The sequence below is a fragment of the Equus asinus genome, chromosome 5 (genome assembly GCF_041296235.1).
Source record: "Equus asinus isolate D_3611 breed Donkey chromosome 5, EquAss-T2T_v2, whole genome shotgun sequence".
NCBI classification, from domain to species: Eukaryota; Metazoa; Chordata; class Mammalia; order Perissodactyla; family Equidae; genus Equus; species Equus asinus.
The window spans coordinates 15,826,174-15,852,677 of NC_091794.1; the positions used below are offsets into that span (position 1 = coordinate 15,826,174).

General features: G+C 36.9%; 1 protein-coding gene across 2 annotated transcripts; it reads right to left on the reverse strand.

The window, feature by feature from the left end:
• NAA50 (N-alpha-acetyltransferase 50, NatE catalytic subunit) lies at nt 1-26,445 on the reverse strand. 2 transcript variants are annotated; one of them, XM_014838624.3, is made up of 5 exons: nt 26,028-26,445; nt 5,575-5,711; nt 4,796-4,915; nt 4,300-4,366; nt 1-3,022 (listed from the first exon to the last, which is right to left on the reverse strand). In XM_014838624.3, exons 1-5 carry the CDS (start codon nt 26,033-26,035, stop codon nt 2,845-2,847), a joined length of 510 nt encoding a protein of 169 aa, XP_014694110.1. In that variant the 5' UTR covers nt 26,036-26,445; the 3' UTR covers nt 1-2,844. The 2 variants fall into 2 exon arrangements, with proteins under 2 accessions (XP_014694110.1, XP_014694111.1); XM_014838625.3 differs by having other exon boundaries at nt 5,575-5,708; nt 26,028-26,432.
• Nucleotides 26,446-26,504: the final 59 nt, after the last annotated feature.

Consider the following 26,504-nt stretch of genomic DNA (forward strand, 5'->3'; position numbering starts at 1 on the left):
TTACTACCAGAACATCACATAAGTTTATTTCAGATGTAACAGCAATGCTAAAATCAACAAGTTTAATTCTTAACTGCACCAAGTAAACTTAGCCACTTAAGTATTTTTAAAGTTATTCCCTCCAAAAAACTGAGGGAGCTTTTCTTTCCACCCCACACACCACGGTTTCCCAATAGTTCTGTTTTTGGAGGACTTTGAATTGATGAGTAAACTGCTTTGGGGATATTTCAGAACTTCCTTCCCCAAATGAAAACTAATCTGGACAAATTATATATTGCATAGATTTCTCTGCAGATTCTTTTCTTCAGAACCTAAATGCAATTACCATACAGTATAATTTTTACCTATTTGCCCCACAATAAAAACTATCTGTCCTGAAAAATATGATGGATATATACCTGTGATTTTCCAGTTAATAGAATTGTTTTACCTCAATGATAATTTTTCTATTTCAAAGTAACTAACTCAACATGGGACGTTCTTTCTGTCTTCACTGACTCATAGGCATACGAACTAGTGCCCAGCTTCTGCGTCCTCTACATCCTCCTCCATAAGTGGATGGAATTATTTAATACAAGTTTGATACAGGACAATTAACCCTTTACAAACATTTACAAATTAGGTTAAAGTCATTGACTAGCGTGGAAAAAGAAACACTATAATGATAGGGAGCCTACACACTCAATTCAAAATTTACTATTTTTCCTCCTTAAATAACATGTACTTAATTGTCATGAGGCAGCTACTCGGTTTCCAATAACCACATTTAGGGATACATTCATAGGACTGACTAGATAGTCCAGATAAAATGGTTATAGAAATAGAGGCAGTGTCATCTCAGAAAACTCACTTATATATCAAAATCTATTTTGATATCTGGAAGTTTAGAAAAAGGCTGAATTCTTCAAACTCATTATGCCTTCTGCAACTCAAGCACTCTTCTCTTGGCAAGAGCAAACTGAAGCCTATCCATGAAGCTTGTAAAGGTGCTTAATGCTAAACTTTTCTTGTAAGCTTTGATTTGGACTCTTAAGAAACTGATACCCAAGAAACCAGCATGGTCTTTCTACATTTTTACTATCTTAAGATTAGAACTCCATAAATTCATTCATCAACTATCTTCCTTTTCTGTATTATTCTTGGCACTCAAGACTGTTGAAGTCTACTGTACTTTATACTTTCACATTCTCAAATAAGAACTTAAGAATATAAATGTGCATAAACATTGTGTATAATAATGTCATTTAACATATTGGAGACATGAGACTTTTATACCAAAATTTACATAAGAGCATAAACATTACGAATCAAACTTTCTGTAAAGTCAAATCAGAGAAAATTCAAGCCCTGTGCATTGTTTTAAAGCCTAATGAGAACATTTCTTAGGCCACCAGTATTGGCAATCTAGAAAATTTTAAATATTGGAGGTGGGACTATGGAGGAAAACATAAACATGAAAATTTCAGATGTTTCCTATGCTACAAAAAGGTATGAACCCATCAAAGCCACTCCCTATGTGCCAGAAAATGATCTAGCAAAACCCAGCCCTGTCAATAGAGGAGGTCACAGTGACATTTTCAGAATTAACTTCTAGACTTCTACTTTTCCAAGAAGAGAAGCAATAGGTTTAACAATTTCCCCTCCCCAAAATCCTTAAACTCAACATCATAGGCACAGAATGTAAGCAAATCTGGGATGTTCTCCAACAGATAAGCAATAGTACAGCTATGTTATTCTCAAAAATACTGTCTAGATATTCTTTCCTATATAATCAAATGCTCAGTGGCCACATTTTTAACAGCCTGTATTAGCTGACATTAAATGCATTTATTGTGCCACAAGTCCATCTAAGCTTCCTTTAAGGTATTTTTTAATATGTCCAAGAAACAACACCTACTTCAGATTTATTCAGGGGTGTTGATCTAAAGGACATCAACTCCATTTTTAAGGTTAGACTAACTATTGTGGGTTTACTAAAGAAAAAGGATGGGGGAAAAAAACAAGTAAATTACAACAAACCTCTTTAGGTCAGTTAAAGGCCATATCTCTAGCTGGGATATTAAAAAAAATTAATCTCACCAGCCCACACTCTAAAAGTTAGTGCCACTAATAACAATCAACAGCAGGAAAAATAAACCTGCTAACAACCAGCCCACTCAATAGCAAAAAGCAGTTTAACTCAAATACTGGGACCAAAGTACAACACTAACTACCCAAACTGTCCCACCCACTCTCAGCCACCAGCAAGGAAGAAATAATTGCTTAAAAAAACAAAATAAGCTTTGTATTTCTTACAAGGATAACAATGGTCCAACTCCTGAGACAGTGCTCAGAAGGACAAAAAGGTGGAGTGAAGGCAATGTCTAGGGATTAGTATCCCACAGTCTTGAAAACCCAAAGTACCACAAACACACTAAACTTGTCTATGAATTAGAGAACAAGATATTGCTGCTGCTTCTTTTTGTCTTTTGAAATATACAATATTTTGTAGGCTCTGCCCTTCAATGTGAAAGCAGGACACAAAAAACAATAAGCTAAAAAATTTGAAATTGACACCCAAATTTTTGAGACCATATATCTTAACCGTGAAACTAAATAGATCTATACCTTCTCCTTCCTACAATCAAACCACCTCACAAAAACAAGAGAACTAAAACAATCCAAACATGATTAATTTTAAAAGTCCCTCAAAGTATTAAAACTCTTGAGGAAAGGAAAGAAAAGAAAGGAGGAAAAACAAGAACTAGGAGCAGGGAAAGCTTTAAAAGAAAAAGGGGGAAAAATCAACGGGCCTCTCTTTTATTTGGCGACAAGCAAGTGCAAGAAAGTTCATTTGTAATTGGTTCAGTTGTCTGTCTTTTGCACGTCTGCATTCTGGCCAGAAGGGACTTTGAGGTTTTTTTGCAGCACGTGAGCATCTGCAGGCTCTATCCTCTTATAGTAGTTCTTCTTTGTCTCAATAATCTCAAAGCCAAACTTCCTGTAGAAGTCAATTGCCGACTCATTGCTGATCTGGACATGCCTGAGATATAAAGAGGTATCAGAAAAAAAAAATTAAGATTTCATCTGCTTTTACATGTCCTCCACAGATAGCTTCAAATTGGTTGGAGCTGGAATACTGCAGACTTTTGTTAGATTCTCTTTACAATTACTAGTAATCAATAGTAATCAATAAAGATTAGGTATTGATTTCAGAACACCTCTTGATGACATTTTACACACTCTTAACCTAACTTTTAACATTTGAAAGACAGCTGGGCTGAGACAAAGAGACTCAGGAATAGTGTTTTCCTTACAATCATACCCTAGCTCTCATAGTATTTTTTTTTTTTTAACATTTTATTTTTTTCCTTTCGCTCCTCAAAGCCCCCCAGTACACAGTTGTATATTCTTCGTTGTGGGTCCTTCTACTTGTGGCATGTGGGACGCTGCCTCAGCGTGGTTTGATGAGCAGTGCCATGTCCGTGTCCAGGATTCGAACCACCGAAACGCTGGGCTGCCTGCAGCAGAGCGTGCTAACTTAACCACTCGGCCACGGGGCCAGCTCCTCTCATAGTATTTTTTATTGCAAGGGGGGGAAAAGATTTCTGTAATTAGAAATGGGTAACTAACCATAGGGATAACTCAAAGATGATATTAACATATGCAGAAAAAAAATGATAAAAAACCTCAACAAACTAGGGTCTCAAATGCCTGAACAAGCCCTCCTTCTGACTGATTAAAAAAAAAAGCTGTATTTTGAAAACAAATAATTTGAGTTTTCTCAATTACTCCTCAAAATAGCATTAAATAATATAATCTCTCCCACTAGTGAAAATGAGAATAATCTTAATGTCTGTATTATACACAATCCATAGCTGTGATCTTAACCTGGGTCTTAATCTGAGGTATCTTAAAATCCAAGTATAATACCAGCTACGTACTCTCTGATTTTGGTTACTAAACTCTACTACTAATGAGCATGTCACTGAGAGCTTTGAACAAAAGACAAAGTGCAAACGAAAGCATGAAAAAGTAGTATTAATGGTATTAATTCTTAAATTTTGAAGACCTGAGTTTTAATCTTGGTTTCATCTCTGTGACTTGGAGGTCCCACCCAACGTAATAAAGCAAAAATGAGAATGTTTTATCTCAGGTTTCTTATCTATTTATTAAAACAAAACTTCATAACCACTACTTTCATGGTATTCCAAAAGACGCAACGAAATAAGTGACCAGATTTTAAAGTTTCCAGTAAAGCTTTCTATTGCCAATTTATTAAACTCTTTAGGTAAGAAGATTAAATATAATTTTACTTACAGATAGATGTTGTCAAAAGTGCCATCTTTTTCACAGATGTTTAGGACATGATTTAACATTTTAGTTCCTATCAACAAGACAAACAACAAATAAATAATCTCATAAAAATCAATCTCTAAATTACACATCTAACCAACATCTTTACACTTACAGAGTCCTAATAGAATTTATGAAGTAAACACTAGACATACTGATTTTCCAAAATTTTGTTCTCTCTCTACACTACCTATGTATGTTTAAAATTGCTAGCAAAAAAGCAATGTTTAAATATGAGACTTTCCAGGTAGAAGGAAAACAGAAAAAGCCAAAGACATTAATAAAAACATCTATACAAGCTTCCAAGTGAATTAGGTTAAGAAATAACGATCATGTTTTCACCTTATCTTACATAATTCAGCGATCTTTTCCCAGTATTCCTAAAGAAACGGTTTCACTTACTGGGTCAGGAACACTAACTATATTTATGCTTCTTTGAAGAAATAACACCACAGTTTACCTATTCCCAGCCTTCGGTACGGTGCCAGACATCCTAGCGTCATGATGTAGAGTCTCTTCTGATTCTGTGAATGGTCCACCCTACAGCATACCGCACCTACTGCAATATCGTTGAAATAGGCTGCCGTGGAAATTATAAAGATGTGAAGTTCAACAGACAAAATAACACATTTTATTGAATCTTTTTCTTCCCTTCTATAAGGACTAAATTGTTGCTATCATCATTACACTTTCTCGGCTATTCTGAGTATCAGTAGCCTCAAAAACCTCCTACACTTTCTTTTTTTTTTTTTTTTAAAGATTTTATTTTTTTTTTCTCCTTTTTCTCCCCAAACCCCCCGGTACATAGTTGTATATTCTTCGTTGTGGGTCCTTCTAGTTGTGGCATGTGGGACGCTGCCTCAGCGTGGCTTGATGAGCAGTGCCATGACCGCGCCCAGGATTTGAACCAATGAAACACTGGGCCGCCTAGAGCAGAGTGCGCGAACTTGACCACTTGGCCACGGGGCCAGCCTCCCTCCTACACTTTCTTAGGAATTTAAGCCTCCTTTAGAGTAAAGAGAAATATGTGATACATAGGCAAACACTAAATAAGAAAAGATATTTAGCATTTCCTTTTAAAATTCAAATATCTTATCTCCCTGAGATTCTTCTCAGAACCTGGATCACCCTCATTTCCTCACTTGTAAAATAAGCAGATTAATTAACTCTTTCTGCTCTAATATTAAAAACTGGAGGTCAAGAATAATTATGAACAAACGAAGGGAGAAAAAAACATACCGAGTTTTGCTAGCTCGCCAACTTCCAGCACATCCTTGTAGAACTTGTCATTGTAGCTGACTGGAAAGATGACCTGGTTTAATCTCTTCAATTGTTTAATATTGTGTGGTGTCACATCTCCCAGTTCGATCCGGCTACTGGAACAAACCAAAATGTACTCAATAAAATATAATTAGCTTCATGTTAGGATGAACATATTACAAATATACCGGGTCTTCTTTACATGATCGATAAATCCAACTCTTTCATAGTGACTTTATATTCCTATGAAGATTACCATTTATAAGCAGATTTTGCCAGCCATTCCATTCAGATTCAACTAATATATTTCATATAATTGTATATACTTTGAGACAAATACAGTAAACAACAGTTACTATTTAGGCCAGAATAATATTCTATATAACCGTGAAAATTTTTCTTGAAGTTTACAGCTCATAAAAAACTTAAAGACATCTATTACTGATCAAAAAGACTTACTAGATACACTACCTCTGGAAGATAATCTAGCACTATGTATGCAAGAGCCTAAAAAAGTACACCTCCTTTGTCCAAGTAATCCTACTCTAGGAATTTATTCTACAAAAATAATACAAATATGAAAAAATTATGTACATTCTATTCAGTGAGCTGGGAACCAGGCACATCACAGTCACGAGGAGTGATATTCAAAATCCAGATTCCTGGAGCCCACCCCCACCTTCAGAAGCACAATCTCTGGAAATGGAACAAGGGAATCCACATTTTGGAGGGGAGAAAAAAACCCCAAACCCCAGCTTGAAAACTACTTATCAAGAATGCAACAGTAGCATTTCTAAGAAACCATATGTAATCAAAACAAGTGGTTTCATGGGAAAAGGCTAAAAAGTTTCAGACTCACAGTAACAAAGTTGTTTTGCCTGTAGAGCTGTCAACATAAAGAATTTAAAGCAGCTCAAGTAAATTTCAGTACCATAAGCTAAAGGTTCATCAAATGTGAAAAGACAAACCAAAAGAGCATCTACACAATTTTTTTCTTCCTATTACGACTATCACTATCATTAGTAGAGAGTTGCTTATATACACTACTTGCCTTCTCAAAAATCCTAAGGGGGGAGATAAAAACATTTAAAGAAAAGAACACAGGTTTTGAAAAATCTGTTGGAGAAATGACTAAATAAGGTTTATCATCATACTTTTACAATGGCAAAAAAGAAAAAAAACAAGAAAAATCTGAGCGTTTATTTATAGGGGACTGGTTAAATAAAGCATGATATATTTATATTATTAGCATAGAGAGATGTTGTTGATAAACTGTTTTGTGGGGGAAAAGCATATTCCAACCATATACATATATATGACCCAATTTTTGTTAAGCTATACATAAAAATGTTTGAAAGCATATTCAGAAAATGTGTGGTCAAAATTGTACGTAATTTTGGGCCAGGCCCAGTGGCCTAGTGGTTACTTTCGTGCGCTCTGCTTTGGCAGCCCAGGTTTCGTTCCTTGGAGTGGACCTACACCACTTGTCTCTCAGTGGTCGTGCTGCAGTGGCGACTCAGATACAAAAAGAAGAAGATTGGCAGCGGATGTTAGCTCAGGGCAAATCTTCCTTTGGAGGAAAAAATCTAGGTAATTTTAAAAAAAATATTCTCCGAAACGTTAAAATTTAGATAATTAGAAAACAACAGAATGTGCTACAGTTCATGAAAGAAACAAAAAAACAACTAATTAGAGACCACTATGCTCATTTAGAACTTTAGCCTTCCTGCCTCAATCCATTTTTATGCTTTTTTATTTATTGTGACCAACCACCCCTGCATAACTTGTATATCTTCTTAAAATCTGAGCACACTGAGTTTCTTAGCAGCCACAGAAATTTTCAACATGCAAACATTTTAGTAAAAAACACAGAGAGTTCTTTGTTATATTCTCTTCCAATTTCTGGCCACATGAGTAAACATGGCCTTCTCCCAAGTATCTGACAACTAAAACAAATTCCCTTGGTGAGATTCACATCTTAACTAGGTTACATCTCATTCACAGAACTCCTTTCTTGATTAAAGCACACCTTGGCTTTCTTCAAAGCTGAAGTAAATGACATTTCACCCAAAACCTTTTACCGCTTAAAACCTACTGGGCTCACTTATCCACCATCTATCACTAACAGGTATTTTTATTGGCAGATACCCTTATGCTGTAAAATACAGAATCCCTTAAAATACAGGGTGCACATCTTACCTACACTATGTTTTTTAAAGGATTCCTCCCATTTAGTTAATTAACACACCCACCACCACATATTTGTCTTTTTTTGTGTGTGAGAACATCTAAGTTCTACTCTCTAAGCAAACTTCAATTATACAATTACAGCATTATCAACTATAGTGACCATGTTATACACTACATCCTAAGACCTTATTTATCTCATAGCTGAAAGTTTGTAAGCTTTTTACTAAATTCTCCCTATTTCCCACATCCTGGCAACCACTTTTCTACTCTCTGTTTCTATGAGTTTGACTTTTTTTTTAGATTTCACATTTAGATGCAGTATTTGTCTTTCTCTGTTTGGCTTATTTCACTTAGCATAATGATAGACTTTAATTTAGTATAGCACCACAAATTGGATAGAGTAATTTACTTTCAATATAATATAGCTTATACCGATCATATTTAAAACACATCATTTAAAAATTAGTCCATCACACTTTTTAAAGTCTCTATTTCAAGGGGCTGGCCTGGTAGTATAGCAGTTAAGTTCATGCATTGTCCTTCGGTGGCCCAAGGTTCACAGGTTTGGATCCTGGGCAAAGATCTACACACTGCTTGTCAAGCCATGGTGTGGCAGGCATCCCAAATATAAGTAGAGGAAGATGGGTACAGATGTTAGCTCAGGGCCAATCTCCCTCAGCAAAAAGAGGAGGACTGGCAGCGGATGTTAGCTCAGGGCTAATCTTCCTCAAAAAAAAAAAAAAGTCTCTATATTTCAAAACAGTAATTGAGAAATTATATTATGAAGTCTAATAGTAAACAACAATAAAGAAAAATTCAAGAACCTAGGAAGTCAAGCTTCTAAATTATAAGTGAAAGAACTTGAGTTTTTAAAAGTTTAAGAATGATTTCTAGGTAATCACCAGGCTTCAAGTATATTTATATTTTTTAAAAGAATAACCACCAGGGAATGCAAACTGGTACAGCAACTATGGAAAACAGTATGGAGATTTCTCAAAAAGTTAAAAATAGAAATACCCTATGACCCAGCCATCCCATTACTGGGTATCTATCCTAAGAACCTGATATCAGAAATCTCAAGAGTCCGTTGCACCCCTATGTTCATCGCAGCATTATTTACAATAGCCAAGACGTGGAACCAGCCTACATGCCCAGAAACTGATGATTGGATAAAGAAGATGTGGTATATATACACAATGGAATACTACTCAGCCATAAAAAAAGACAAAATTGGCCCATTCACAACAACGTGGATGGACCTCGAGGGTATTATGTTAAGCGAAATAAGCCAGTCAGAGAAAGACGAACTCTATATGACTCCACTCATAGGTGGAAGTTAGTATATTGATAAGGAGATCTGATCGGTGGTTACCAGGGAAAAGGCGGGGTGGGGGGAGGGCACAGAGGGGGAAGTGGTGTACCCACAACATGACTAACAAAAATGTACAACTGAAATCTCACAAGGTTGTAATCTATCATAACATTAATTAAAAAAAAAAAAAAAAAAGAATAACCACCAGGTATTTTTTCACTTCATACAGAAGGAAAAGATGGTTACAGTGCAGTGTGCTAGAGTGAATTTAATAAAAGTTGACTACTAAAAAAGTTTCCATTAGGGTGGGCAGATCAAGCCTAAATATAGAACACAATATTGAATCATTAGGGAATAGGTAGCTTAATCTTTCCCTGTCTAATTAAAAAAAGTACATATCTTGATTTTAAAAAAGTCCATCACCATAGAAACAACTCAGGAAGTGAAAATATCCGGGAAGACTATGACCAGAAATAAATTTGATGTATATAGTCTTCCAATATTTTTCTATGCACACATATACATATACATTTTTAAAAAGAATTAGGATACTGTGAATATTGTGTGGTAGCTATTTAAGAAATTAACCAAATTTGATTATTAATAAACTGTCAGAATATGCTAATAACAATTTCAAAGTGTCTATTAAATATAACTTTGTCAGCAAAATCTACCTTCAAATACAGTTTAAGTCTCACAAACACAGATATGTCTGATTGAAATGGAATACTTCTGTAATCCTGATCACTTAGCTCTGAATTATTTTAAGATGTGGATATTGTAAATATATCATACTAATATCAACTTGTAAAAATAATTTAGCTAAGAATGTCTAGTATCAAAGGCATAAACATACAAGGCTATGTAGAAATGTCAAGAAAATGAGAACATCACCTGACTGTAAACAACCAAAAAGTTTTTAGAAGTTAGAAGAACTTCTAAATTAAAAGTTAAGAGAAATTTCAAAGTCTTCACTGGAAAATCAAAGAATAGAACTTTTAAGAATTCTATCTGTGAATTCAAAATTTTTCTAGAGTTCTTATGAACATAATAGTTGCCTATTCAAACATAAATCACCTCTGTTTCAATATTTGAACACCTATGTGCTAACACCTGGAATGCAAAGGAGTTTACACATAATAGGAAATACAGGCATACATAAAACAATGTGCTAGTAATAGCATATGTACACAAAGTATAAAAATAATACTAGAATGGAAGTGATCCTAGAAAAGCTTGTGAAGAATGACTAGGAGTTTGTTCTGTGGGAGAGCAAGAAATGCATCCCAAGGAGAGGGTATAAGATGAACAAAACAGCAAAGGTGTATTTCCAAAACTATAGGCAGTTTGATACAGTAAAACAAAGTGTGTCTTGAGTAAATGTGGAAGCTACGGTTGGAGTGAAAGGAGAACCAATTTTATGAAGGCCTTGTACATCAAGACAGTACTTGGTTGTCCTTTCTATCTACACTTATTCTCTTGGTGACCTCAACTTCATAGTCTTATGATTTTAATGCTGCCAGCTTTCAAGTTTGTGTCTCTAGTTTAGAGGTCATTCCTAAACTTGAAAGCATCTCTAGCAGACACCTCAAATTAAAACATATCCCAAACTAGATTTCTGATCTTCCCCCCCAAAATCTGCTTCACCTGTAGCTTTCCCTATCTTGGATGATGGTCTCTCCATCCTTGGCTGGTTACTCTTACATCCTTTAAATCTTTGTTCAAATGACAACTCAAGAAGGCTTACTCTGACACGTTTGTTTTTCTTTCCTTGAAATATTCTCAATGGGCTCTCTTAACAATCTGGATTATATTGACCTCAAAGAAAGTTTGGAAGTGTTCCTTCTTGCTCTTTAGTTCTGTCAATGTTTGTTTCACGTATTTTCAAGTTATGTTATTAAGAGCACAAAAACGTGAGACTGCGATGAGTTGATGACTTGATCCTTTTATAATTTTATCTAAATGTGGTCTTGCCCATTTTTTTGACTTTTTTTTTGAAGATTGGCACCTGAGCTAACATCTGTTGCCAATCTTCTTTTTTTTCCTTCTTCTCCCGAAAGTCCTCCAGTACACAGTTGTACACTCTAGCTCTAGGTCCTTCTGATTGTGCTATGTGGGATGCCACCTCAGCAGGGCCTGATGAGCGGTGCCATGTCTGAGCCTAGGATCCAAACTGGCGGAACCCTGGACCGCCAAAGCAGAGCACGTGAACTTAACCACTTGGCCACCGGGCAGGCCCTCCTTTTATAGTTTTGAAAGGCCCTCTTTTTCCTGTAATATTCCTTGTCTTAAGGTCTACTTTGTTCATCAATATAGACATACTGCTTTCTTCTAATCAGTGTTGCATCGTGTATCTTCTACCATCCTTTTACTTTTAACTTCTCCATGTCCTTACATTTAAAGTGTGTCTTTTGTAAACAGCATTTACTTCAGAGTCTTGTTACTTTAAATCTGAGAACTGGAGCATTTAGTCTGTTCAGATTTAACATAATTATTGACGTAGTCTACTCAAGTCCACCAGCTTGCAATTTTCTATTTGTACCAACTATTGGTTGTTCCTTTATTTTACAGTCTTTTTTGGGGATGAATTTTCTTAGCTTTTCAAAAAAACCTCTTAAAGTTGACACAAAATTAAATTCACTTTTTTGTTGTATAGTTCTGAGTTTTGACAAACATGTATAAGCATGTAACCACGACAATTATTAAGATATAGAGTACTTCCATTACCCCAAAAATCTCCCTCATGACCCTTTGTAGTTCAACTCTACCACTATTCCCAGGCAACTAATGTGTTCTGTCTCCCAGTTTTTTGCCTTTTCAAGAATCTCACATAAATGGAATCACACAATACATAAATGTTCACTTGGCTTCCTTCATTCAGCATAATACCTTTGAGATTCACCACACTGTTCTATCAACAGTTCATTCCTCATTATTGCTGAGTAGTATTCCATTGTATGGATGTACCATGGTTTATCCTTTTGTTGAAGGGCATCCGAGTTGTTTCTGGTTTTTGGAGACTATGAATAAAGTTGCTATAAACATTTCTGTACAGGTTCTTGTGTGAACATAGTTTTTATTTCTCTTGAGTAAATACCTGGGAGTGGAAACGCTGAGTCATAAATTAAATGTATGAGTTTGCGGTTGTTCTGTATCAAAACCAGCATTTAGCACAGACAACTTTTAAAATTTATGCCATTCTAATAGGTGTGTGGTGAGATTTCATGGTGATTTTAATTGGCAGGCCCCTAAATAACAAATGATGTTGAGCATCTTTTCATGCACTACTTTGCCATTCAGTTATCTTCTTTGGTAAAGGAGCTGTTGAAATTTTCTGCCCATTTAAAAAAATTGGGTTCTCTTACTGAGTTTTAAGTGTATTATGGATACATGACCTTCGTAAGCCATGTATGCTGCAAACGATTTCTCCCAGTCTGTGGCTTTTTTCATCTTAACAGGGTTTTTCACAGAGCAGAAGTTCTACATTTTGAAGAATTTCTTCTGTGGATCATGCTTTTTGGTGTCATATCTTAGAAATCTTTGTCTAACCTAAGGTCACTAAGATTTTTGTTTTCTTCTAGAAGTTTTACATTTAGGTGTATGAGGCCCCTCCCCACCTTACATACTTCTCATTTATTTTTCTCTTAAACAGCTTTTTCAGGTATAATTTATATACCATAAAATTCATGTTTTTAAGAGAACAATTCAATGATTTTTAGACTATTTACAGATTGTGCAATCATCACCTCAATTCAGCCTTAGAACATTCACGTCATACCCCCAAAATCCCTTGTGCAAATCTGAAGTAAACCCCCTTTCCTACCCCAAGTCAGCCACTAAACCTACTTTTTCTTTTCATAGATCTGCCTTTTCTGGACATTCATATAAATGGAATCATACAATAAGTGCAATTTTTTGCACTAGACTTCTTTCACGTAACATAATGTTTTTGAGATTCATTCATTCATGCTGGAATGTGTGTTAGCAGTCGAACAGTATTCCATTGTAGATGTGTCACATTTCGTTTATCCACTCTCCACCTGATGGGCATTGTAACTGTATATTACTTTGTGGCTATTATAAATAATGCTGCTATGAATATTGCATACAAGTCTGTGCGTGAACATACGCTTTAGTTTTTTTCTGGTGGATACCTAGAAGTGGATTGCTGAGTTGTATGGCGAATATGTTTAACTTTTTAAAGAAAGTGTCTGTGGTAGGCAGAATGATGACTCCCAAAGGATGCCCATCTTCTAATCCCAGGAACCTTTGATATTACATTATTTTAGATGGAAAATGGGCTTTGCAGATGTAATTAAGACCTCGAGATAGGAAGATTAACCAGGACTATCTGGGTGGGCCCAATGTAATCACAAAGATCCCCAAGAGTCAGAGAAGGACATGCGACAACAGAAGCAGAGACAAGAGGGATCTGAAGATGCCACACTGCTGGCTTTGAAGATGAAGGGCCACGAACCAAGGAATGCAGGTGGCCCATTGAAGGTGAAAAGGCAAGGAAACAGATTCTCCTCTGGAGCCTCCAGGAGAAATATAATACTGTTGTATTAGTTTCCTAGAGCTGCCTTAACAAATTACCACTAACTCAGTGGCTTCAAACAACAGAAACTTATTCTCTCAAAGTTCTGGAGGCTGGCAGTCCAAAATCAGAATGTCAGCAGGGCCATCCTCTCTAGGTTTGGAGTGGAATCTTTCCTTTCCTCTGCCAGCTTCTGGTGGCCGCCAGTGTTTCTTGGCTTGAGGCAGCATTAACTCCAGTGTCTGCCTCCATCTTCACATGGTCTTCTGTGGGTGTGTGTCCTCTTCTATTCTTAAAAGGACACTAGTAATTGGATCTAGAGCCCACCCTAATCAAGTATGAACTCATCTTAACTACATCTGCAAAGACCTTATTTCTAAATAAAGTCACAGGCTCAGGTTCTGGATACATAGTATTTGAGGAGATACTATTTAAAATCACTGTATCTACCGACACCTACATTTCAGCCCAGTGAAACCCATTTCAGACTTGATCTCAAAGAACTAAGAGAATAGATTTATAAATTTTAAGCCACTAAGTTTGTAGTAATTTGTTACAGCAGTAATGGAAAGCTAATAGACTGACAAACTATTTTCCAAAGTGGCTGCACCATTTACATTCCCACCATAAGGTTTTAGGGTTCTAGTTTCTCCATATCCTCACCAACACTTTTTATTGCCTTTCTGTTTATAGCCATTCTAGTGGTGTGAAGTGATAATCTCACTGGATTTGCATTTCTCTAATGACTAATGATGCCGAGCACCTTTCTGTATGGTTATTAGCCATTTGTCCCTCTTCTTTGTTGAAATGTCTATTTAAATCTTTTGCCCAAGATCTAGGCCTGGGAATAAAACCAGAATTTTTACATTAATTCATAAGGAAAGAATTCCCATTTTAAAATTGATTTGCTTATCTTATTGAGTTGTAGGAGTTCTTTATATATTCTGAATGCAAATCCTTTATCAGATATATATATACACACATATATAAAATTTGCAACTATCTTCTCCCAATTTGTGGCTTGTCTTTTCATTTTCTTGACAATGTATCACTACCAATAGAAACTGTTACTAAGAGGGGAAACTGAGAACTCTCTCTACCATCTTCACAAATGTAAATCTAAAACTATTCTAAAGTTAAGTTTGCTTTTTTACCAAAGGAGGAGAAACTGTCAGATGAGGAGATGATGAAACATTTCAGCTAACTGCAATGTGTGAACCTTTTTGGATTCTTATTTGAACAAATTTATTTTTAAAAGATATTTATAAGACATATAAGAAAAACCAAATACATAGTAGGTATCATACCATAATATGATATTACATATAACAGTGTTGTAGTTATTTATTCTTTTAAAAAGTCCTTCTATGTTAAAGACTCATACTGAAGTATTTACAGATACAGTGGGATAATGTGTCAAGGATTTCCTTTGAAGCACTCCAGCAAAAAAGGAAAAGGGGAAAGTATGGGTCAGGCAAAGGTGAAATAACATGGGAAATGATTCTACTTACTGGAATTGGGTGCATGAGGGTTTTGTACTATTTTCTTTACTTTTGTAGGTGTTTAAAAATTTCCATAACAGAAAGTAAAACAAATAAACATTACCCACTACATAAGTACTACAAGGTGCAGTGCTTTGCAGTTATGTTAAGTTTTGTAGCAACTTTGGCTGGGAAAGAACAAAGACATTATCTTTGATACTAAAACTCATAGTCAAAAGCACTTGTCGCCTCATTTATTCCTTACCATTTGGAAGAACAAGTAAAAGGAAGGAAGAACTTCAAAACTTTAACAAAGCACAACTTGCACAACTTCTCAATTTCCAGCTATACCAAGCCTTCAGTTTGTAGAAGTTGAATGAGAGCTGGACAAGACTGACCCTTCCCTTCTGGTACAGACCTTCCCTTCTAAATTCAGCAAGCAGTCTCAGGACAGTCTGTTGTACCCTTTGCCTTTGGTATAAACGGCTACATGTCCTGACTTTTTTTTTTCACTGAAACTACTGCCAAATACTTTTTTATGTAAGAATGATCAGTTTAAAAAATTGTTTATATAATAGTTTAAATGCTACCTAATGTGACTGGAAGCATTGTTAGTGTTAAGTACATAAAACAATTAGAGGGAATGCACATAGACTTTTTACACTAATTTAACTTATAAGTAAAGAATTCCCTTTTGTAACACACTTTCAGCTGTTTCCTGGAATACAAATAATGCATAATGTACATCCTCTGATTATGGGAACAGATCACATTATCAAGAACATCTGTATTGAGAAGAACATCTAAAAACAGAATACTTAAAAGCAATACTTGAATTTTAGGGGCAAAAAAACAGGAGTCCATAAAGATTTTCAAGAGAGTAAGGAAAAACATCTGGAGAAGCAGTGTCACAAAATTCAAGAATGGATTCCAAACCTGGCTATACACCAGAATCACCCCGCCAGTTAAAAATTCCAACTCCTACATTCCACCTTGTAATCTTTACTTTTGTAATTAAGCTTTTTACATTAACCATACAAATTTAATACCCACCTAAATCAATAAACTTCCCACTGCACGTGTGTAAATTTCTAAATCCAAGAAGTCTGGTGAGGGAAATAGAGGCTAAACATGAGCACGAAGAAGCGGAATAGGTCACTGGAAAAAATATACTATATAATCATAGTGGATTTCACATAAAATATTAATCATTTCCCCTATGCAACTAGTACAATACGTTACACTTTAGCTTTAATGTGTGTAACACAGCTAGTATTGAGGAGCTGTGCCTCAACCTCAAAATCGCCTGATGCTGAAACCTGGGTTTTTAATCACCACACTGTTTGCTTCAGATAAGATTTTCAATATAATTTAACAATGCAGACTATCAGTTTGAGACCTCTATTCTGTAGATAAGCCTCAAATTCCCAGCCTAAAGTTAAATCAACAAGGTGGCCACATTTATTTGACTCAATAGTTTCGCGTTTTTTTTTTTAAATTAAGTTGGTTGCTAATATTTAAATTAGAAGATTTTACATAAAACCTACATTTCTCCTCGTTTTACTCATTTACCTTATCCACTTGGTTCCAGGTTCCTGTTGGCACTAGAGTTTACAATCCTAGCTGAAAAAACTGTAGACAATACAACAGTTACTAAAGAATCTAAATTATTCTCTTAGCTCAAGTAAATTCATGTGACATACTATTTTTCCTGTTTCTCAAATCCATAACAACCCTCAATGCATCTGCATACCAAACTTTTTAGACTAGGGATCTAAAAGGTGGACAGACTAATATAGCAAAAATGTCCACAGATATGTGTACCAAGTCCTCAGATCCGGAAAAGGCAGCTACTTACTTGCCTCCTACTTTATAGAGACCATTAGCTATTAATTTGTGCCAGCTCAAGTTTAGTCTGTTACTCAGTCAAACCTCATATAATCGTTGTGCTTAGAATATGGTACTTGGAAACTTTTACTCTTGACTTATAAAACAAGCAGCATGATAAAATGAGATAATGCGCGTTAAGTATTTAGCAAAGCAACATCAGATAATAGGCACTCAAATGTTTTTAGCTATTATAGGTAATGTCAACTATGCCCATAACTGTAAAAACAAAATTTAGTGGCAATATTCTGAAAGGCCACAAGATGGAGATATGACTACATAAAAGTGGGTCTTTCTCTATAAAGTCTGACTTTTTTAGTTAAAAAGCAAAAAGAGAAAATGAAGTATAGTGAAAGCTTAAAGCCTAACCATTTATACTTTAGATGGGTATTAAGTGCGCCCTGGGACAAAATTTTCACTGGTCAGTCACCTCTTTTGCAGAGTGTTTGATCTGGAAAGGACCTTAGAAGCCACTAGGTCTATTCTCCTTCATTTTACAGATGATGGAACTGAAGCCCAGAGACAGATGCACCTGTAGTTATACAGCCAATTATCAATAAAGCCAGAATGAGGCCTATGTCTATGAATTCCCACTATAGTGCAAGATCAGTCACACCATATGACTTCCCTCAAGGGAGTCATCTTTACTCCTCAAGGTTATTAAGAGAGAGAAATACCTAACTGGAACACTTATCTAAGGTGTACTGATAAAGGACATTTGCATAAAACTTAAGTCTTTTAGCAAGGGTAAAAATTTCAGCAAAAATTAAACAAAAAATTTAGCAAGGATAAAAAATTTCAAGGGGCTTAGAGAGTAATTTTTCCTCAGCTAGCAGTAACCTGGTTCTAAACTCTCACCTTCAAATAAATTACATGAAAGAGTGGTTCCTCTAAAGTGTAAACTCCTTCAACCTAAAAGTAAGCCCACTCAGCATTTATCAAAGCATAGCTTAAACACTAACTGCTCACGAGGCCTTAACCTATCATCCTGCTGAGATTTCCACCTCATTTGAACTATACTACTGTTTGCACCCTTCCAAGGCACAGGACCTGTGCACTGCTAGAAGCATTTATTTTCACACCTTATCTCTTCTACTGAACTGCAGGACCTCAAATACCCCAAGGAGTTGCTAAATTACTTTCAGTAAGAGCAAGAATCTCTAGGCCCTTAATATAACTGATGGGCTCTCTCTCATCTCATCTAGATTTTTGAACAGTTTCTCTATCTTGGTACTACTGATATCTTGGGCTGGATAATTCTTTGTTGTGAGGGCTTTTCCAGGGCACTGTAGGATGGTTAGCAGCATCTCTAGCCTGTACCTACTAGATGCCAGTACCCATACCACTGTGACAACCAAAAATATCTCCAGACCTTACCAGATGTCTGGGGTGGGGTGGGAGGTGTGACCCTAGTTGAGAGTCACTGTTCTAGACGTTTAGCAGGTATCAAAAAAGTGGTGGTGGGTGGATCAGCTCTCCAACTTGTGGCAAGTATTAGGTCTATAAAAACCTCAGCAATTATGCAATTGGGTACTAGAATTGCTAAACAGACACATGGACACAATCTACTCAAGGTTCTAACATAAAAAGAATCAAATTATTCTTTGAAAATTTTTTCCATGATCATCCATATGTTCACTTAAGAGAGCTCTTTCCCAACTATGGCTTTTCCCATCCTACCACCTAAATGTTGATGTTTTCCACTCCAAATCTCTGACTACAAGCACATATTTCCAACAGCTAATTGGTTATCTCTACAGGAATCTCAAATTCAACACATCAAAAACTGAGCTTATCATTCTCTATAGGAAATTAGAACATCTGCCTCTATTCTCTATCTTTATGAATAGCCCCATCATTTATCCAATACATAAATTTAGTTATAGATGTACTCTTACATCCCATTTTAATCCCTGTTAATTCTGCTTCCCAAATATCTTCATAATCTGTTCCTATACCGTTTCTCTTAGAAGTATGGTTCAGGCCATCATTTCAACCCAAATTCGAATAGCCTAAAGAAGGAGACTAAGACTAGAGCCAAAGAGACAGCCATCACAATGATCTTTCTAAAAGACAAGTCTGATCGCTTTACTTACTTCTCTGCTTAAATTCTTTCAATAGCTGCACATAATCAACTAAATGAAATTCGAATAGCCCTGCATGTAAAGCCCTTCATAATTTAGCTGTGGCCACTGGCCTAGCCTTCTCTCCTTCCCCCATTGTTTTATTGGCCATTTAAACTACCTCAAAACCCAGAATCCACCAACTGCACTTCCCCTGTTGGCTCACCTCCATGTTTTTTCATTAGTAGACTACAGACACTATACCTACAGGTACATTAGTAGACTACGGATACTCTCTTACAGCTATTGTGATGATTAAATGAGAGTCTACTGCCTGGCACATAGTAGGCACTTGATAGTAAAGGGCGTATATTAGTCAGCTATAAAAAAAAGTAAAAGGGCATGTATTAGGTAGCTATAAAAAAAGTAAAAGTGCCTCGACGGGGAGGGATGGGAGAGCAGGTCTCAAAAGGCTGACATCAGCAAAATGAAGAAAGCAAGCTTAAAAAAAGAACCATTTGTGGGGCCGGCCCTGTGGCCGAGTGGTTAAGTTCGCGTGCTCTGCTTCAGCAGCCCAGGGTTTTGCCAGTTCGAATCTTGGCCACGAATATGGCACCACTCATCAGGTCATGCTGAGGCGGCATCCCACTTGTCCCAACTGGAAAGACCCACAACTAAAAATACACAACTCTGTACCAGGGGCTTTGGGGAGAAAAAAAGGAAAGATAAAATCTTTTTTTTTTTTTTTTTAAAAAAAGAAAGAACAACTCAAATATGATTCCAAAGTTTTGTTTCTTGGTATCATAGAAAGTTAGAGCTGATAGAGACCAGAGATGGCAAACATGTGACACACATGCCACAGCAGTCATAGTATATATTAATAATCAATGACATCACCTTTTTCTGCAGTCTGAGAACACATCAAAGCCATCAACAGATTAAATACTGATAAAGGTCCTATCAACAGACTAAAACTGGCATATGAATTCAAATCTCTGGCTGTTCCTGTTCAGTCTCAAGCTGTTCTCTTCAAAGACAAAGAAACCAAAGCCCAGAGGTCAAGAAACTTATTCATGACCCTACTGCTAACTATCATTAGTGGCATACTGAACTATAAAACATGATTGCTTTTAGTTCAATGCTTTTTACATTGTAGTCAATCTCTTTTATGAAGATAAACTATGCTACAAATAATAAGCCATACAGACTGGGGCGGGGGGAGGCGGGGAAACACGATGATCCAAATATATCTTAGTCTTCTGGAAAGAGAAATAAGATATGTTTAAAATGCTCCTAAGTACAAAATATAATCCTTCCTTACCCTAGTTTAACAAGCTCCACCTATAAAAATTTTTCTAATAACCTGGGTCCTAACCTGGCATCATTCTGACAATATTTACTAATTTGAATGTCTCACTCTATTTTCTAAAGAACATTATCTTTGATTGTTTTCTAATATGAAGTCAAAAGCAATTGATATCCAAATTAAAAATCAGTGAGTTATACAAGTAACAGGTAAGTCACAAAGACATACAAATGGCCAGTAAAGGTGGGAAATGTCCAACTTCACTAAGCAATCAAATTCTTTTCAAAAAAGGAAAGAAATACCATTTAACACCTAATCAGCAAAGTAAAACTAGAGTTAAGGCTGTACGTGAATATGTCCTCAAAACCAAAGAAACTATTAGTTATTTCTATCATTTTACAAGTGGTCAATGTATGCCACTCATTCCAGACAAAAGTCATCTATACCAACCATGGCTGAAAAATGGCAGCCACGATGTCTTCCTCCATTTCTTTACGGTTTCTGCAAGTGCCCTCCCCTTCTTCATCAGTCCTTGGAGAAGAGAAGGACACTCTCATACACTGCCGGCAGTATAAATTGCTACTATCTTTCCGAAGGTCAATTGGCAACAAATACCAGAGCTTTAAAAATGCCAGTACCTTCTGATCCAAAAAATTCACTTCTAGGGAATTATGCAAAAGAAGTAATAAAGGATGTGGTGTCAAGTAGTTTTATAAACAAGCATTCACTATGGCACTATCGAGGACTGAGAGAAGCCTCTGGACTTGGAAAACAAGGTTCTCCCTTAAGATAGAGCAGAATATAGGTTGTACTAGCTCAGGAAAGGCAAATACATATTTCCAGTTCTCTCTTCCTTGTCCATGCCAGACAAGGTGATTGGATTACAATATTTTAATCTAAAACCAGGAATGTCCTCAGCATACTTCACCACAGAGATATAAACAGTCACACACTATTGCCCCATAGTTGAAACATTTAGAAACATTTACCATTTGGGAACTAGATCCTAAGAGAAGAGATCAGTTTTATACAAAATTTATTTTTTCAGGGTCTACCACAGCAGTGTCCAACAAAAATATTATTTGAGTCACATATGTAGTTTAAAACTTTCTATTTATATTAACAAGGCAAAAAAAAAAATCAGTGATATTATTTCAACATGTAATCAAAATAAAAATTACTATTTTACTTTTTTTAAATCTTTTTCTTCATACCAAGTTTTAAAATCCAGTGTGCATAACATTTACAGCACATCTCAATTCAAATGCTAATTTTCCCTGGAAATGTTTGATCTGTATTTACATTTCATAAAATTTATAGTAGATTCACATAGCCAAGCTGTTCCCAACATACTTAAAAATTGTCCAACAATGGACAATTTAAGTACGAGTTTTTAAATTTTAATTTGATATTAAAATTTAAAATTCAGTTCCTCAGTAACATAAGCCACATTTCAACTGCTCAACAGCCAACTGTAGCTAGTCACTATTGTATTGGACAGGACAGGACTAACATTTTGCCAATAAGTTAGCGCTGAAGGAATAAATAGGAGATAACAGAAGAGAACAGGTCAAGAGAAAACAGTGATCCATAATAGCACAATTACATAATTTTGCAGATATTAAACTATAATCCACACAATTCTCATTTCTATGATATAAAGGGAGTTTCTACTGTTTACTACTGATATTCTAATGGTCTCTGTCGGCTGTGCTTAAAGAAAATAAAAAGGGACAACTATCTAAATAATTGAGAAAGTATAACTTTTCAGATGGCACAAAGCTGGAAGCCATGGCTAGTACTTGGAAGAGAAAATTAAGAGTTAAAAGGCCAAAATAGAGTACACAGCAAAATGAAATTTAATATAGATATTAGTTTGGTCTGTCAAAAGCAATGGCTTTGAAAGATAATGCTTTATATGCATGGCCTTTAAAAAATATTTTCCAACACAGAAATTCTTGATTATTCTTAGTTTCGTTCAGAACTTTACCAACAGTTGTCCACAACTTTGGGAAGAAATCACAACACGGACGGCAACACAGGATTAGTCAGCCGTGCACACACATCTGTATTGGTAGCAGACACATTTTCTAAACTACACAGTGATTCTATTTACAGATAGATGCAAACATCTGATCTCATGATTTATGATGTAGCTGTACCCGATCATTTACATATTGAAATAGATATTATAGTCTACTTTCCTTTTATTTCTCCTTTATATTAGTTAGGACATTATATTGATGTTTTTAAAACTGTGGTATAGGTAGGTGATATTTTATATGAATTCAGCTCAACATAGTAACAGGACATTACAAAGTATTTGTTAAAATCCAGTAACTCAATCAACATCCCATAATTTATTGGCTTCACAGAAGCAAGGATTATGAATTGCAGGTTTACGAAAGTTCTGGAATTCTACTTCAGCTTTTTTCCCCCAGCACAATATAGATGTGTGCATTGGTGTCTAATGGTGTGTTGCCATCAGTGTTGTGATTTCTTCCCAAAATTGTGGACAACTGTCGGTAAAGTTATGAACAAAACAAAGAATAATCAAGAATTTCTGTGTTGGAAAAGATAAACTGTAAAAAAAAAAAAAAACAACTTTCACTTAAGTACAAGATTTATATACTAAAGAGCACAAACCTTGTTTATAGCTCAATGATTTTTTACATATGTATAGACATATGTAATCAATACCTTGGGTAAAGATACAGAATATTTCTAGAACTTCAAAAAACTCCCTGCTGCCCCTTCCCAGTCCATAAGCTGTCAGAGGTAACCATTATTCTGAGTTCTTCAACATAGATTCGTTTCTGACTGCAGAATCTTGTATTTCAATATTTCAATTAGTAAACTACACTGTTCTATACACCATATTTATATTATTGCTGTCTACTTTCCCATTTTTATTTTGTCCACATGTATTTACATCTTGTTAAATTTTTATTACAACTAATTTACACCTCTTCACTACAACTGAAGGGTAAGTGGATTCCATTTTACCTTCTTTTATATTGACTAATTACAGTGCCATCTTAGTCATGGCTGTGTATGGCATACATTCTTGCTTAAATATCACCTTCCCTAAAGAGGAACAACAGATAAAAATAATCAGCTTACCATCCATAAATTCAACCTACAAAGTCCCTGGTTCACAAAACAAGTAACTTCAGTACAAAGGAAGTAACATCTCAAAATATACCTCAAATTTCTAGATCATGCATATAAATACATGCAGTAATTAATAACTGGAAATTTATCTACTATGGAGAAAAGGCAAATACACGACAATAAAATGGAATGTCCTACCGCTACTACTAATAAAAACTAACTAAAAATACGAATAAAAAGCCGATAAAATAGTAAAGTTTAAAAAGTTTCAAAATGATAGGCAACAATGTGAAATATTCAAATAGTAGATTAATGATTTAGAGTCAGCAGTTCTGCATTTGTTTCCAATTTTAGGTATTTCTATTCAACTTACAGTTCAGTTAGCTCAATATAAAACACTTTGCAAATAAAATTTCATACAAAAACCATATAATCAGGACCACTGTTTCATTTTCAGAGGCCTTTCCAAACCAAAAGTCAGGACTGTAACACTGACAACATTGTGCATGGTGATACAAGTCTTTGAACTCAAGGACCCTAAAACATTTTAAACAAATGTCTATTGTCTTCATTTGTTCAGTGCCTTAAATACAAGAGTTAGAAGTGAACTTTTTTTTTAATTCCTATCTTATCTAGTAGTTCATCTGGTAAGTTAAAGGGACTAGTCTGTGAAATCTTCTTAAAAGTTACCATTAACAACACAATTTTAAGCTCTCAATTATAAGAAGTGATAGGAACTAGACTCAAGGACTCTTCGTTTTGGGCACAGTTGCTGGCATAAGGTACAGATTCACTAACTATGAACTTCCTCTAAATTTGGCCAGTTACTCATTTCTGGGGATTTGCCTCCAGGTTGTTACACATAAATAACCATTTTAATAAAGAGATAATTGCCTCACGATTATATTAACTGAAGGCAGATTGTGAATAATACCATTGTTTGACCCCATTTCTACTGCCAAGTTAGGTATCAGAAAGAATATTACACCCTAGAGAGACGGAGCTAGACCAAAGATTTTAGATCTAAATGTCCAGAATAATTTCCTGGAGGCCTTCCTTTATAAATCCATGCACAGTCTCAACATTGGAAACTCTTGAGCCTCATTTTTATTACTTTAACAGAACAAGACAAATAAGTATGGAGTGCCAATGAGAATACAAAAACAAGTAAGAGCATCCATAAACAAGAAAAAAAAAGAGAAAAATCTCACCAAATTATAGTGGATCATATATAAAAAGCTAAACTTCCTAGATCACGATTTGTGTGAGGCAAATACCTCCCATACCCCTAAATTAGTATCCTGATTGGAACTCTTTAGAGCTGGGTGTGAAATAACGCAGGAAATTTTCCCATGATGTTTAAACTCTAATACAATTCAACATTAGAATGAATTTCCAATATTTAGAGCAAAATCAGAGTAAGGAATCATGTTACAGACCTAAGGCCAAATTAAACTTTCTTGTATCTCTTCTGAGACCTCAAATACATATACACACTGAGATAATATTTAGACCCCTGTTTAAGGCAGTATGAGACTACTTCCAAGACTGACTTGTATTTCATCTTCAAAAGAGTTGCTGACTAGTTTGAAAGGCTTCACTAACTGAAAACATAGTTAACAATTCTTTCACTGACTTGCTACTGTGGAAAAACTAAGACGTCTCTGAGAACTTTTAACACTGATAAGATTCCATTTCTTTCTCTAGGGAAGATAAAAGCAAGCTCCAAAATGGCTAATTTAGGCAACATTTTAAAACACCGTGTTATATAATTAATATTTTAACAGTATGTAATTTAATAGTCAGGTGACATCTTATCCAAATGGAAACAGCCGAGCCAAAAGAATCCCTAATTTTATCCAAGAGGGAAACTGTGAAAAATACTAACTTTGCCCATGACCTGAAGAGAGCTTCGTAGTCACCCTGGACCCCTCACAGCACAGGGCAAGAGCAATCTACCGGAGCAAGAGCTCCACCTACCGCTCAGCATCACTTCCTTAAGCATTCTGGCACCCCAAGTCCACAGCGCTCACGCTCGCTCCCCCTCCTCCACTCCTCTGACCCAACCCAAATCCAGTTGAGTCACTAGCTCTTAATACTCATCCCCATGCTCTTTATTCCAATTCCTTCTCTCTCCAGAAGGTTCTGCACAGCTCCCCAGGGTGAATAAAACCGAAAGGTGTCAAGGACCGCAGTTCCCCGGGTTCAGGCTGGCTCGGAGGAGGACAACCAGCCCACTCCACTTGGAGGGGCGGGCCGGGCGGCTCAGCCGTCGGCTCCCGGCGGGGGAGGCCCCAGGCGCCCCACACACCTCTTCCCTGTTGGCCCCTCGGCTGCTCGTCTCCACTCAACCTAGCCTCGTCCTCCGGGCCGAAACCCTGCGTCCCCGGGTCCGCCCCTGCCGGCCCTCCAGCCCGCCAACAGCCCGCGCCAAGCCGCCGCCCCCTCGGCGAGCAGAGAAGCCCAGCAGTCTCCCCCGCCGGGTCTTCGCCCAGAGTCTCTCCCGCCTCCGCAGCCGCGCTGCCCCGCCGCCCTGCCTCACCCTTTCATCTTCCCCGCCTGCTGAGGCCGTTGTTACCACCCCTATCAACGCCGTCGTCGTCGCCGCCCTGAGCTCTCCGCGCCCTCCGCTCGGGCCACTCAACCCCACAGCCGGCCCCCTCGCCGAGGGCAGGGAGCTGAGCGGGTGGCCGAGGCCGCGAGAGCCGAGCGCGGCCCTGCGTCTCCGGAGGGGGCGGGGGTGTCTCCCGCCGCCGCGCTGGGGCCGCCGCTCGTCCACACGTGCACACAGGGTACTCGGCTCCCGCCCGTCGCCGCCAGCCAGACCCGCCGCCGCGCTGTGACCTTTCACCCCGCCCCCTCTGCGCGCCGGCGCGGCGGCCGCCACGCGCGCAGCCGCACTGCTAGCCTGTGCGCACCCTTCCCCCTCCACTTCAGGACCTCCATCTTTCTACTGGGCTGGGCCTTCTGGCGTCATCTTTCTCCTCCCATCCCTTACGACGCCTCTTGTGGGGCTTGC

What these genes read in the sequence shown, in the direction of transcription:
- NAA50 (XM_014838624.3), bottom strand. An exon ending in GTACCGAAGGCTGGGAATAG is followed by an intron (nt 4,367 to 4,795) that starts GTAAACTGTGGT and finishes TCTTGTTGATAG; the next exon opens with GAACTAAAATGTTAAATCAT. An exon ending in ACTTTTGACAACATCTATCT is followed by an intron (nt 3,023 to 4,299) that starts GTAAGTAAAATT and finishes TTTATATCTCAG; the next exon opens with GCATGTCCAGATCAGCAATG.